The sequence below is a fragment of the Gracilinanus agilis genome, chromosome 3 (genome assembly GCF_016433145.1).
Source record: "Gracilinanus agilis isolate LMUSP501 chromosome 3, AgileGrace, whole genome shotgun sequence".
Taxonomy (NCBI): Eukaryota; Metazoa; Chordata; class Mammalia; order Didelphimorphia; family Didelphidae; genus Gracilinanus; species Gracilinanus agilis.
In genome coordinates this window covers 52,343,615-52,358,877 of record NC_058132.1, presented here as the reverse complement: position 1 = coordinate 52,358,877, position 15,263 = coordinate 52,343,615, and the positions used below count along the sequence as shown (strand labels likewise).

Sequence of the window (15,263 nt, the reverse complement as noted above, 5' to 3'; positions counted from 1 at the left end):
ACCTCCATCTCTAAGACTGGATCTCTATCTACTGAGCCGCCCAGCTTTCCCCTAAGACAAAAAGAGAAGGATGACACTAGAAGGAAGAGGGATGGGAAAAGGCTTACAGCAGAGATACTGTACTTTAGTTGGGGCTTAGCACAGTGCCTGGAATGTAGTAGAAGCTTAATAAATATTCATTGACTGACTAACTAGAAGGAAGCCAGGAAAGTCAAGATGAGGAGATAAGGAGGGCAAGCATTCCTGCCATAGGAGAAATCCGGAGAAAATGCCTGGCTGGCGCTGAGAGATAGATAGAGGTGTTTGAGTGAGGAACACAGAGGAGACCGCGGCAGTGTTACTGCACCCCGGAGCCTGTGAGGGGGTGTGAGGACTAAGAAGCCTGGAAAGGTAGGGATGGCTTGGCTTCGGAAGGGCTTTAAAAGACAGAGGATTTTATATTCCATCCTGGAGGTGAGAGGAATGCAATTTGCAGTTAATTGAATAGCGGGGGCGAGTGACCCGGCGAGCCCCTTCCTCGTCTCTTGGGTGCCGTGCTGCGCTTTTCTTTTGTGTCGTTATGTTGTCCCTTTTTGCCTCGTGTAGGGTGCTGGCCTCGGTTGTAGCCATGTTTTTGCTTTGGGTGTGACCAGATTCTCTGGGACGACCTCTTTGGGCCCCGCCCAGTGGCTGGAGGTGTGCCTGTATATATCCTGTGCTCGCTACTCCTAGCTCAGCCCCAGGCTCCGGGCAGAACTACAACTCCCAGCAGCTCGTGCGGCCGGCCGCCGGGGAAAGACGTGGAGGATCCCTGGGACCAGACCGGACTATACCTCCACCGCCTGGGCGCTGGGGTTGCAGATGCAGCTACAGCTGCAGCAACCAGGATAGCTGAGGCGGCACCGTCGCCCCGGGCCTCTGCACGGCTTGGAGGCGGCGGCGGCCCCGACTCTGGGGCGATGGGCAGCTGCTGGAGCCGCCGGGACGCGCGTAGGTGAGTAGGGGCGAGCCAGCCCCTCCGGAGAGGGCTCCGTGCATCCTCCCCGACACCCTCCAGTGGAGGGGAGGGGGGGGGGCGGGGGAGAGAACACTTCGGGGCGGGGCCTAACGAGGAGGGGACGAATGTCCTAGAAAAGCTGGAGATCTCCAAGCACCCTGGCAGGGGCAGAACCAGAACCAAAGTCATCTTAGGGTGCGTTCGCGCTGAGTAGAAGCGTCCACCTTTGAGAGGCAATATTTGAATCTGGGGGTGGGGATGGGAAGCTTGTGACTCCAGGACGGATCCCAAAGCACTAAGAGAAGGGGATGTCCTCTTGGCCCCATTCACAGGGTAAGGAAGTTGGCAGTGGGAGCAAGGATTCATTAATCCTTTGCTCTGTGTACCAGATAACTGGGAATGGCACTAGAAATTCAAAGAAAGGAAAAAGATAGTCCATTTTCCAGGAATGTCGTTTAATAGGGGAGATACCAGTTAAACAGCTGCCCAGGCAAAACTGCATGGGATAGATAGGAGATAATCAATATCATAAGTTTAACTCTTGTCCCTCTCTCCAGGCTAAATGCTATATTCAGACTAGGAGATAGATCACCTGGGTTCTGTCCCCAAGGGGTGGGCCTAGAGGGCTTGGGCGAGTCATTCTGAGCTTCGGTCTTTTCATCTATCCCAGAGTATAATTATCCCAGACCTAGAGAAGCTTCAGAAGAGGTCAGGCATCCTCAGCACCTGAGGCTTGTCCACTTTCTTCTCATTCCCCCAGGCATGTTCAGAGAGATTGAGGAGCTGACAGCTGGAGGAAACCAGTTTAGCCTCTCACCTCTTAAGTCTTGCCCAGGTGATCTGGTGTATGTCAGGACCTAGTTAGGGTTAGGTTTCCTCGTGACTTTCTTTGAAGAGTTATTTTGAGTTATTTTCTTCCTCTTGCCTCTTCTAAACCTTGTGGACTGGTAATGGGTACCCAGGCAGTCACAGATGCCAGGGCCATTGGGCCACTTAACCAAGGGGCCGAGGAGAGACTGTTGTGTATATCCCCTAGTTTCTGGGCAGGTCGCTTCTGGGAAGTCTCTGGGACACAGAAGAGGACCAGAGATGAGTCCACACCTTCCACCAGCTTCCTGTTGCACAGTTGAAAGCTTTCTAGCTATTGTACTTTCCTTGGATCTAATTGAAATCCCACCTGTTGTGAAACAGTCCGGCCCCTGTTATCTTAATCATAGAGCACTGCTTGCCAGGTTCCATTCAGTGACTTAGAACAATTTGTCTAATTTCCCTCTCTTCTCTCATCTATACATCTCTCCACCTCTGGATTGAGATATTAGACTTCTCTTTGCACCTGGGAGAACTGAGGACTGTCGCTTTCCCCCAACCAGAGGTTCAGAGACCTTCTCTGCCAAGGGCCCAATGCCATGTCCTGGAAGTTGTCATCTTCCTCATCAGTAGATTCTCCAGGAGGCTGGACCATGAGCCCAAATATGAGGACCCAGGCTCCTCAGGCACCATTCCTTGCTGTGAATTTATGTGCACAAGGCCAAAATGTCCCTTCCCATCCTTCCTTCTATCCCCTCCCCCTCCCCAGGTTCTCCCTGGCCACAGGCTCCTTTTCCTACCTGATACAGGGGTTTTCGGAATCCTGGCAACAACTCCTGATAGGAAGTGAAGGGGAAGAGTATGTAGATCCTGGACCTGAGCCAAGTCTTCCAGAAGGGGCAGAGAGGGGATAGGAGGAAATGGAGAGGTTCCTGAATAGCTTTGACTCTGACACGGCCTTTTGTTAGAATCTCCATCTCTAAAATGGGGATGAAAATAGCCGTGTCAATACACATGATAAGATAATGCATGGGAACTGCTCAGGAAGTGTGAGTCATTATTTTTTTGCTTGGACCTGTGATTTCATTAGGGCAGGAAATTCATAATGGGAAAACACCCTTTATAGAAGCCTGTTCTGCAGCTTGCCCCCTCACCAAGTCATCTACAGCTTAGAAGGATGAAACCACTAAGATGGAAGGTTATTCTCCTTAGACCCACTGAAAGCATCCTCAGAGCAGCAGCTAGGACCACCTGCATCTTATCCCTCTTCCCTGTGACTGATCTATTTTGAAAGCCTTTCCCTTAAGGGAGCTTGGAGATGACAAGTGTCTGGGATGGCACCATTGAGTAAAAACATTGCTCCTGAGTTTTTATGAATCAGGGTTCTGTGCTGGCAGTTTTTGTGGGCAACTATTCGATCTGTGGTGTTGGTATATTTCCAGGATGGTTTATTGGCTGAGTTCTCAGAGATCTTTTGAAGTCAGTACCTACAGTGTAGGCTTCTTATCAGTTCATGAAAGAAAGTGAGCTGCTGAGGCATGACTCACCAGCTAAACTCTTATAATTTCGGTGATGTTGGGTGGGCTTTCTGGAGTCAAGAAGACTTCAAATCCCACCTCAGACACTTACAAGCTGTGTGACCCTGGGCAACTCATGTAACCACTGTTTGCCTCAGTGTCCTCATCTATAAAATGGGGATGAAAATAATAGCACATACCTCCCGGGGTTGTTGTGAGGATTAAGTGAGGTACCATTTGTAAAGTGCTTTTCAAACCTTTAGAGCATGATATCAATGCAAATTATTACTGCTGATTTATTTCAGTTTCCATAATTTCTTTGCATAATCTTGTCCAGGCTCCCATGAACACTTTTCCAAATGACTTTGCCCATTTTAACTGTTCTCTACCTGAGAGACCATCTAAGCTAATTGTCTCATTTTATAACTGAGGTCCTTAGAGGCTTCAATCTGAGAGGCCATCCAATCTCATCCTCTCATTTTGTAGTGGGGGACACTAAAGCCAATAGAGTGAGTCATAGAGATTTAGCCCAGTGGTTCCCAAACTTTTTTGGCCTCCCGCCCCTTTTTCCAGAAAGAATATTACTTAGCCCCCTGGAATTATTATTTTTTAAATTTTAATAGCAATTAATAGGAAAGATAAATGTACCTGTGGCCATCAACTCTCTCCTGGATCGCTGCAGCACCCACCAGGGGGCAGTGGCGCCCACTTTGGGAATCACTGATTTAGGAGCTTTCCTAGGAGAGAGACTGCTACCCTCTTTGTTCTTGGATCCCCTTCATTTCTCTGAAATAACCCTTTCTTGGCCACTGCCACTGTCTCTGTGCTAGCCTCAGTGCAGTGTGCTAGGGATTACGAAGACAAAAATGAAAAAGAATACCTGGTCTCACAGGGCTTCTGCTCTATCAAGGAGAGAGAACATATACACATAAAGGCCTATATACAACATTTTTTAAAAGGTAGTTTGGGATAGCTGCCCTCATCCTTAGAGGAAAATCAGGAATTGGAGCAGAACTTTGAAGGAAAGTAGGGATTCTCAGAAACAGAGGTGAGGAGGGAGGGCATTCCGGGTTTGTGTGCAAAGGCCTGGAGGTGATAGATGTAATCTCATATGTGAAAAAACCACAAGGGGGCCAGTTTAGCTCTATTGCAGAGTGTGAAGGTGGTAATGTATAATAAGCCCAGAAAAGTAGACTGAAGGCACTTTGCTAAAGAGTGTAAATGCCATGGTTGGGGATGTCCACACTAAACAACCACCCCAATGCAACTATCAATAATATGTAAATAAGTCTTGATTGATCATACATGTTAAAACCAGTGGAAATGCGCATTGGATATGGGGGTGTGTGTGAAGGGGGGTGAAGGGGAAAGTAAAAACAAGAATCATGTAACCATGCAAAATTTTTCTAAAAAAAAAAAAAAATAAAAAAAAAAAAGAGTGTAAATGCCAAAAAGGAGTTTGTCTTTGAACCTTATGAGTATGTATATAAATGTGTTCATCTCTGACTAGGTAATGTGTCCTAAACAGTATCCAGGTATCACTAAGTAATTAATGTGTCAGGAGCCTGGAATCATCAGGTTAATATTTTTCTTATTCAAGCAGCAAACATTTTAAAAGCATTTGCTATGTGCCAGGCACTTCTATGCAATACAAAGAGTAAAACAGCCCCTTCTGGAAAGGAGTCTACATGCTAATGGGGAGATCATAATATGTATGTACATAAATAGGCTAGGACAGCTATCCAGCACAGTGGATAGGGAGCCAGGCCTGGAATTGGGATGACCGGGGTCCAAATGTGATCTCAGACACTTCTAGCTTTGTGACCCTGGGCAAGTCACTTAACCCTAGTTTTCCAGCCCTTACAACTTTTCTGTCTTAGAATTGATATTTATTATCTAAATATCTAAATACCTCTAAAACAGGAGGTGAGAGTTTTTTAAAAGTAGATAGGAGGCAGCTGGGTAGCTCAGTGGATTGAGAGTCAGGCCTAAAGATGGGAAGTCCTAGGTTCAAATTTGGCCTCAGACACTTCCCAGCTGTGTGACCCTGGGCAAGTCACTTGACCCCCATTGCTTACCCTTACCACTCTTCTGCCTAGGAGCCAATACACAAAAGTTAAGGGTTTAAAAAAAAATAGATAGAACATTTTTTAAAACTCAATTTTATTTTATTTTCAGTTTCAAATTCTCTCCCTCTCTCTTCCTCATCCCATTGAGAAAGCAAAAACAAGAGTTGTCACAGATATCTATGGACAGATCACCCCATTAGCCATATCCAAAAATAAAGGGGGAAAAACTGAGCAGAGAAACTAGGCTAGGCTTCAGTTCACACTCTGAGTTCATCACTTCTCTACCTGGCATGTTTCCTTATAAGTTGTCTGGAATTGTGGCTGATCATTATGTTGATCAGAGTTACTAAGGCTTTCAACATTGGCTATCATTATAACATTGCTGGTACTGTGTAAATAGTTCTAGTTTGCTCAATTCACTTTGTATCAATTCATATGATTCCTGAAACTGTCTCCCTCATCATTTTTTTTTAAATATTCTTACTTTTGATCTTAGAATTAATAACAAGTATAGGTTCCAAGGGATAAGATCCATGAGGGCTAAGCAATGGGGATTAAGTGACTTGCCCAGGGACACTCAGCTAGGAAGTGTCTGAGGCCAGATTTGAACCTAGGACCTCCCATCTCTAGGCCTGGCTCTCAATCCACTGAGCCACCCAGCTGCCCCCTTCCTTTGTCATTTCTTACAGAACAATAGTATTCTGTCACATTCTTATGTTATGTGCCATAACTTATTCAGACATTCCTCAGTTGAAGGACATTCCCTCAGTTTCCAATTCTTTGCCACAACAAAAAGAGTTGCTATGAATATTAATGTACATATGGTTCCTTTTCCTCTTTCTTTGATCTCTTTGTGGTATAGACTTAAAAGCTGTATTGCTAGGTCAAAGTAAATGCCCAATTTAATAGCTTTTGGGGCATAGTTCCAAATGCTTTTCAGAATGACTGAATCAGTTCACAGCTCCACCAGTGCTGCTTTAAAATACCTCTTGTCCCATAGCTCCTCCAGCATTGTCATTTGTCATTTTCTTTTTACTTTGGCCAATCTGACAGGCTTGTCAGTTATTTTCATTTGCATTTCTCTAATTAACCAGTGATTTAGAGCATTTTTTCATATGGCTACTGATAGCTTTGACCATTTATCATTTGGGGAATGGCTCTTATTTTTATAAATTTGGCTCATTTCCCTATGCATTTGAGAAATGAGGCCTTTATCAGAGAAACTAGCTGCAAAATCCCACCCTCCCAGTTGCCTACTTCCCTTCTAATATTAGCAACATGGTTTTGTTTGTGCAAAGATTTTCCAATTTGATTTAATAAAAATTGTCCATTTTACCTCCTGTGAACCTCTCTTATCAGGTCATGAACACTTCCCCTATCCATACATCTTAACAGGTAACTTCTTCTATTCTTCACTGATTTACTTATATATCTAAATTGCATTCCTCTTTTGAGCTTATCTAGACATATGGTATGAGATGTTGATTTATACCTAGATTCTGTCAGGCTGCCTTCCAGTTTTCCCAGGAGTTTTTGTTGAATAGTAAGTTCTGAATAGTAAGTTCTTTCCCCAGTAGTTAGGATCTTTGGGTTTATCAAATACTAGGCTATTGTGCCCATTTCTTTCTTTTTTTCATTTTTAAATTTTAAACCCTTACTTTCCATCTTAGAATCAATACTGTGTATTGCAGTAGTTCCCAGACTTTTTTAGCCTACCACCCCCTTTCCAGAAAAAATATTTCTTAGCCCTGTGGAAATTAATTTTTTTTAAAATTTTAATAGCAATTAATAGGAAAGATAAAAGCACCTGTGGCCATCACTGCTCTCCTGGATCTCTGCAGCACCCACCAGGGGGCGGTAGTGCCCACTTTGGGAATCACTGGTGTATTGTTTCCAAGGCAGAAGAATGGTAAGAGCTAGGCAATGGTGGTCAAGTAACTTGTCCAGGATCACACAACTAGAACGAGTCTCTGGTCAGATTTTAACCCAGGACTTCCTTTTCTAGTTCTGGTTCTCAATCCCATGAGCCACCTAGCTGCCCCCAATAATTACCACTTTGTAATATAGTTTGAGATCTGGTCCTACTAGACCCCCACCTTCCTTCCCAATTTTTGTTTTCATTGATCTCCTTGTTATTCTTGACTTTTTTTTTTTGGTCCAGATGAATTTTATTAGTTTTTTTAGCTCTATATAGTAATCCTTTGATAGTTTGGTTGGTATGCACTGAATAAGGAATTTAGGTAATACTATCTTTTTTTAATTTTCTAGAGCAGTGATGGGCAAACTTTTTAAAGAGAGGGCCAAAGGAAAGGAAATGCTCATCTGTGAGTCTGTTTCTAAGGCAACTCTTTCAAAGTTTCATTGTAGTGTATCCTACTCATTGGTATTCATCAGATTAGGAATAATATCTCCCGCAGGATAGAACATTTCAAGGGGCCATAGTTTGCCCATCACTGTTCTAGAGTGTAAAATATTCCAAATAAAAATTTCTACAAAGGAAATCAGTCCAGAAAAAGAAATCTCTCCACAGCATCAATTCAGACTGAAGTCTTAATTTGGCAATATTTATAACTTCAATATGGGTTATTCTTTCAATCTCAGCATCCATACAGATCAAAACGTTAAGGAAATTTTTGTAAGTAAATAGAGATACAATCTGGATAAAGACCTCTTCCAAAATTTTTAAGATTTAAAAAATATAACCAAGTTCATAATATTGGTGCAGTATGACTAACACATTTCTCCAATTATTTAGATTGGCCTTTATTTGTGTGAAAAGTGTTTCATAATTGTGTTTATATAATTCCTTGGATGTGTCTTGGCAGGTAGACTCCCAGGTATTTTATACTGCCTGTAGTCATTTGAAATAGAATTTTTCTTTCTATTTCTTCTGGCTGGGTTTGGATGGTGACGTATAGAAGTACTGTTGATTGATATCGATTTATTTTATATCTTATAACTTTGCTGAAATTATTGTTTCAATTAATTTTTTAAAACCATTACCTTCTGTCTTGGAATTGATACTGTCAGTTCCAATCAGAAGAGCAGGAAGGTGAAGTGATTTACCCAAAGTCATATAGCTAGGAAGTGTCTGAGACCACATTTGAATCCAGGGCTTCCTACTCACTAGTTGCCCTCGTTTCAGTTAATTTTTTATTTTTTAGTTGACTCTCTAGGGTTCTCTAAGTCAACCACCATATTATCTACAAAAAGTGGTAATTTTGTTTCCTCTTAGCCTGTGCTTATTCCTTTTGAGATAGAGCATTTATTAAATGTTTACTGTGTGCCAAGTGCTGTGCCAAGTCCTGGGAATGTTTGTGAAGACTTGCAAACAAGACAGTCCCTGCCTTCAAGTAGCTTACATTGCAGCTGGAGAATACAACACATAAAGCAGGAGAATAAAGGGTACACTGGGGCAGCTAGGTGGTACAGCAGATAGTGTGCTGGGTTCAGAAAGGCTCAGCTCAAATCTGGCCTCACATTTACTAGCTGGGTGACCCTGGTCAAGTCTCTTGACTTTGCTTGCCTCAGTTTCCTCATCTGTCAAATGAGCTGGAGAAGGAAATGGCAAACCACTCTACTATCTCTGCCAAGAAAACCCCAAATGAGGTCACCAAGAGTCAGACATGAATAAAGTAGTAAGGGAAGTATGGAAAGTAGGTTGGATGCCAAGCAAGATAAGGCAAAAGATCTCACCTATAAGAACCTAGAGACCCAAGGATAGGCACAAGGGTTCTGGTAGGAGAGAAATGAGGCTAGTTTGGGAGGACTGGGAATGAATATAAAGAGAATGGGGGGGGGGAGGGTCAGAATAGATTTCACATAGAAGCATCTTAAGGGAAGAAAGGAATTGGGAGGCAGGAGGAGGGAGTGCATTCCAGGCATGAGGGATGGCTAGTACAAAAGGAGAGAGAAATAAAGGGGAGAAAGAAAGAGAGAGAGGAGAAAGAGAGGAAAGAAAGGAGAGGGAGGGAGGGAGAGAGAGAGAGAGAGAGAGAGAGAGAGAGAGAGAGAGTGAGAGAGTCTGCCTGTTTGTTTAGGTAGATTGCAGAATATGAGAGGAAGAGTAAGAATATTCAGTGAGGCTGAAAAGCAAGTTGGGGTTAAGTTGAAAAGGACTTTAAAAGCTAAGTAGCAGTTTTTATATTTTACCCATCAGGCAGTGAGGAGCCTTGGGAGTTTATTAAGCCGAGGAGTAACATGGTCAAACCTGCACTTTAGGAAAATCTCTTTGGCAGCTGAGTGGAGGATGGATTGGACAGGGGAGAAATGTGAGTCAAGAGACCAGTTGGAAGGCTTCTGCAATAGCCCTCAGACAAGAGGTGATGAGGATAGGAAGCAAGGCCTTAGCTGTGAGTAGAGAGAATGGAGTCTGATAGCAGAGATGTCATGGGCATAGAAACATCGGGTCTGCCAATTGGCTGTGTGCAGGAGAGTGAGGGAAAGGGAAGATAGTTACCTACCTGAGTGTCTAGAATGTATTTGACTGAAGGAGGGAAGTCTGGTCAAATATAGGGGAAATTTTTATTTAATGATTTTAATTTAACCATTTAATGTATGTAATAATAATCATCTCAAACCACCAAATAAATTAATAATTAAGTTAATTTGTTTTTTAATCACTAATCAATTTTATGTAATCTGTTTATAATTAATTTAATTTAATTAATTTTTAATTTAATTTATTTAGTAATAAATACATCCTAGCAAACCATCAAATAAATAACTTAATTAAATTAAATCTATTTACTCATTAATCAATCATTTTATTTAATCATTAATAACAACAGCCTCTCACATTTCATTTGTACTTGATGGTTTTCAGAGCTCTAATTTTTACTAACAAGGCTCCTATCAAGACATTTTCTCACATCTTGGTTGATCAGAGCAGAAGTGTGTCCTGCCCTAGCCCATTCCCCACACACACAGACGTAAGGGGCACACACATACAGCAGGAATAAAAGGGGAGCTGGCAGAGCCAAGGGATATCCCAAATGTTGGCCTTCAGAGAGGCATACTCCGTGGCCCTGGAGCCCAGGGTCTCACTCCAAGGGGGGAGGATGGAGACACTTCATAAATTCTGTATTTCAGCCAAACTTGGCTCCGCTGTTCTCCAAAGCAGTCTGGGAGACTAGGGAGAGAATTACTAGTAAGCAAGACAAGAATGGTGAGAAGACCAGATGAGACATTTCTCCTTTCTGAGCTTCATCTTTAAAAGAGAGGCCATTTCCACCCCACCTCTGACTCCACTATCTCCTTCATAAGATGATCGAAGACATTTTCTAAACTGTAAAGAGTTGCCCTCAGTGGGAGCTCTTGCCATCATCAGGGCTTTCTGTTTTTGACTCAAAGCTAGTTTAGTTCTGAATCTTGGCCTCAGGAGGTCTAGCCCTTTGCTTGCAGGGTTCAGTCTATCTCTTAGCCATAGGTGTACCCAGAAGCATCCTAATAACTGTTTGTGGTGGAGAGGGAAAGGAGGAGAAACTGTTTCCTATGGGAGACATCCAGGCAAGTTAGGAAGAGAGATTGTCTATTCACTGTACAGATAGGGGAGAGAGGGAGTCCCTACCCTCCAGGAACCTCTAATTCCTCTGGGTGGGGGGACAGTCCCCTACTCTTAGAGAACCACAAATCTGACAGCTGTGTTAGTGGTGGAGACAGTGGCCATGTCATCAGGAGACTGTCTCTGGCCTCAGGGAGCCTCCAGTCTGATGGGGGAAGACAGGCTGCTTTTTCAAACAGCTGTTGCTTTATGCAGACAGAGCACCATGCCCACTGAACTTCTACAAAGGAGTGAACAGGACCAGGTTGGAGAGGGGCCAGTGAGAAGAAGAGGGGGAAAAAATCTGTCGTAAGTGACAACAGAGAGAAGGCAAAACTACTCAATTCCATTTTCTCGGTAAAGAAAATGGATGGCCTTGTCACTGGAAATGACAGATCAGGAATGAAAATCAGGGAAATGATGCCCAAAATAAGAAAAATCCCTTAATTGCCTGGCATGAATTGAAGGCACCAGGCCCAGGCAACTCTACCCATGTACCAAGTGAACTAGTAGATGAGATTGTAGAGCCAGGGCAAGAACTGTCTGAGAGTTTATAGAAAGAAGGAAGAGGAACCCCAAGATGAGAGAAGGGCAAATATTGCCCTAATTTTAAAAAAAGGGAAGTGATGCAAATTATGTCTGTAAATGATATATCAATGGGTCTGACTTTGATTCCTGGAAAAATTCTCAAAGAGATCACTAAAAGGATAGATGGCAAACAGTTAAAAAGGGAAGCAAGTGTGGCCTCAACCAAGAACAGGTCATGCTGGACTAACCTCATTTCCTTTTTGGCAGGGTTACTAAATTAGTAGTTGAGAGGAGAATGGTGTGGAAATAGTTTACCTAGGTATTAATACATTTTTTTAAACCTTTACATTCTGTCTTAGAATCTATACAAGCATTGGTTCCAAGGCAGAAGAATAGCAAGGGATAGGCAGCATGGGTTAAGTGACTTGCAGAAATCACACGGATCACACAGATAGGAAGTGTCTGAGGCCAGACCTGTTCCTGTCTCCAGGCCTGGCTTTCTCTCCTTTGAACCAACTAGCTGCCTGCCCTGATATTATTACATTAAAAAAATTTTTTTAAAACCCTTACCTTCCATTTTAGAATCAATATTGTCTGCTGGTTTTAAGGCAGAATAACAGTAAAGACTAGGCAATGGGGGTTAAATGACTTGCCCAGGGTCACACAGCTAGGATGTGTCTGAGGTCGAATTTGAACCCAAGACCTCCCATCTCTGGGCCTACCTCTCCATCCACTGAGCCACCCATCTGCCTCCATGACTCCCATTTTAAAAAATAAAATAGCTCATATTCTCCTTATGGAGAGGATGGTGAGATGGATTAGAGGACAATGCAATTCTTTGGATTCAGAAATGAAAGAAGTTGTTACCATTTCAATGTCAGTGTGGTAGGATGTCTCCAGTGGAGTGCTCCCGGGATCTGCCCTTAGCCTTGATCTGCTTAGTATTTTTTTTTTAATTAGTGACTTGGATCAAAACAAAGATGGCAGGCTCATCATATCCAAAGATTGCACAGAGCTTGGAGGAACCAAAAAAAAAAAAATCTTAATGGGTGAGAGAGCATTCGGCTGAATATAATAAAGAAGAAAATCAGTAGGGATCAGTATAATGCCTTTCCTTGGGTACCCAAAACCCCTAAACCACCCCCTAAGTATAGGGCAGGGAACTAATATATCAGCCAGTCATCATTCTGGGGTTTTCGTAGTATAGCTCAGTGTGATGTGGCAGCCACAATAGCTGATATAGCCTGGGCTGCATTAAGAGAGGTACCTGTCCCTCCTCACACCTCATCTGTGGTCCTTGGTTTGGCTCTGGGTGCCGCTGTTTATGAAGGCTATTGAAAAGCTGGAGAGTGCCCAGAGGAGGGAACGGCCTTGGGCCTGTGTCCTCTGAAGAGCAATTGAAGGAACTAGGAATGTTTAGTCTAACAATGAGAAGACTTGGGGAGAGCTGAGGGTAGAAGGTCCAAAGGATAGGGATTGAGGCAGGATGTTAGAAAAATGAGAGCCGTCCCTAAGCAGAATAGCATTTCTCAAGAGAGGGTGGGCTCAGGGGGCAGCTGGGTTGCTCAGTGGTTTGAGAGCCAGGCCTAGAGATGGAAAGTCCTAGGTTCAAATGTGGCCTCAGACACTTCCCAGCTGTGTGACCCTGGGCAAGTCACTTGACCCCCATTGCCTAGCCCTTACCACTCTTCTGCCTTGGAGCCAATACACAGTATTGAAGGTAAGGGTTGAGAGAGAGAGAGAGAGAGAGAGAGAGAGAGAGAGAGAGAGAGAGAGAGAGAGAGAGAGTGTGTGTGTGTGTGTGTGTGTGTGTGTGTGTGTGTGTGTGTGTGTGCTCTCCCCCTTCCTGGATGTCTTCAAGATGATCACTTGCTGGCTTTCTTAGATTGGGAATTCCTCTCCTATGTGGCTGACCAGTGAGGTCCCTTCTAATCCTCAGACTGATAGGGGGAAGGGAAGCCCTTGGCTCCTTCTCCCCCTCAAACCCTGAAAGGGGCAGGGGAGGGAGTCTTGGGCAGTCATGGTTGGCAGCCTCTGCCTCTCCTAGGTGACATGCCCATCTCCCTGGTTCCCCTGGCACTGTGTGAAAAGGGACCCTGTTAGCAGGCTCAGTGGGAGAGTCCATCCATCTTGGCATCCTTAGAGCCCTGGGCTTGGGAAGGGCTCTCTAAGTGCATCTATTTAGAGCACAGAGAAACCCAACTGCATCTTTTGCTACACACAGGGTTGCTTAAGGGGTTTGGTTCAGTTTGGGCTGCAGTATGGGGATTAGATCTGAGGAAGAACCTCAGACAGTCAAGCAGCAACCATTTATCTTAAGCACCTACTGTGTGCTAGAGAATCTGAGTTACAAAAGAGATACAAAGACAAAGAAAGAAACAAACTCTACTGCCAAGGAGATTATATTCCAATGAGGGACAACAAGGATAGATATAATCATATATAAAATAAATACAAATTATTACAAAGTAGCTAAACTTGGGAGGAAGGGAAAAATCAGGAAAGGCTTCCTGTAGAAGCCTGAGGTTCCAGAAGCCTCTAGAAGAATGAGGGCTTCTTTGAGGAAAGGATTCCCTGGACCAGGAAATCTCCTTTAATGTATTATGAGCCTTTTTGGATGTCAGTCTAATGATACCCATGCCCCACACTCAGGATCATGTTTTTATTTATTTTTTATTTTATTTTATTTAGACCCTCACCTTCCGTCTTGGAGTCAATACTGTGTATTGGCTCCAAAGCAGAAGAGTGGTAAGGGTAGGCAATGGGGGTGAAGTGACTTGCCCAGGGTCACACAGCTGGGAAGTGTCTGAGGCTGGATTTGAACCTAGGACCTCCCATCTTTAGGCCTGACTCTCAATCCACTGAGCTACCCAGCTGCCCCCAGGATCATATTTTTAAATGCCTAAAGAAAATAGTGAGGATTGCAAAGAAAGCCAATCAAAGCAGAATAATTAAGAAACAAGTTCAGGGGTCCTCCCAGGTTAAAAACCCTTGATTTGGTCTATCCATTATCCAAAAGCAGTGGTCAGGCCAAGATCTGATTCCAGACTTCTTGGGCGACTCAAGGCTCTTTCCACTCCACTGGACTCTCCTCTATAGCCTCAGAAGCATATCAAAGTGAGCCCACATGAAAGGGACTGTATAAATATGGCTTCTTTTGTAATATGGAATTTGTTGTTCTTGTTCAGTCATGGCTGACTCTTTGTGTCCCTTTTCTTGGCAAAGCTACTGGAGTGGTTTGTCATTTCTTTTTCCAGTTCATTTCACAGATGAGGAAACTGAGGGTTCTTGCCCAAGGTCAAATACAGTAAGTGTGTGAGGCTAGATTTTAAACCAGGTCTTCCTGACTCCAGACCTGGTACTGTATCCAATGGGCCACTTCGCTGCTTCCTATTCCTTAATATGGAATAAACTCCTCATAATTCAAATCCTGTCCCATGCTCTGTTCCACCCCTAATCTCTCTCTCTTTTGTCTCCCACTTTGGATTTCCTCCCGCTTTCCTAGTTTTCTTCCCAAGATGTCTTCATGGAATCCAGTTAATTCTCTCTCTTTCCCTACCCAACCAAACTTGTTCTGATGAATCCAGAATGGAATACATCCTAAAGGCTCACAGAACACGACTCATCCCTCTTCCGTGCTAGTGACACAGTAAATAGAGTCAGGAAGACCTGAGCCCAATCTAGCCTCAGATACTTACTGTTTGCCCCTGGGCAAGTCACTTAACTTCTGTTTACCTCAGTTTCCTTTGCTGTAAGATGGGGATAATAACAGCACCTAATGTGGATCAAAAGAGATAACTATAAAAGTCCTTAGCACAGTGCCA

The 15,263-nt window shown here is 43.6% G+C and overlaps 1 protein-coding gene across 1 annotated transcript in view; it reads left to right on the top strand.

Moving 5' to 3' along the window:
• The first annotated feature begins 559 nt into the window (after positions 1 to 559).
• The window catches only part of ATP13A2 (ATPase cation transporting 13A2), a 48,451-nt gene continuing 33,747 nt past the window's right edge, over positions 560 to 15,263 (top strand). The window contains exons 1-2 of the mRNA XM_044668694.1: positions 560 to 581; positions 841 to 973. Coding sequence (XP_044524629.1) covers positions 560 to 581; positions 841 to 973 — 155 coding nt within the window. The remainder of the gene's footprint in view (positions 582 to 840; positions 974 to 15,263) is intronic.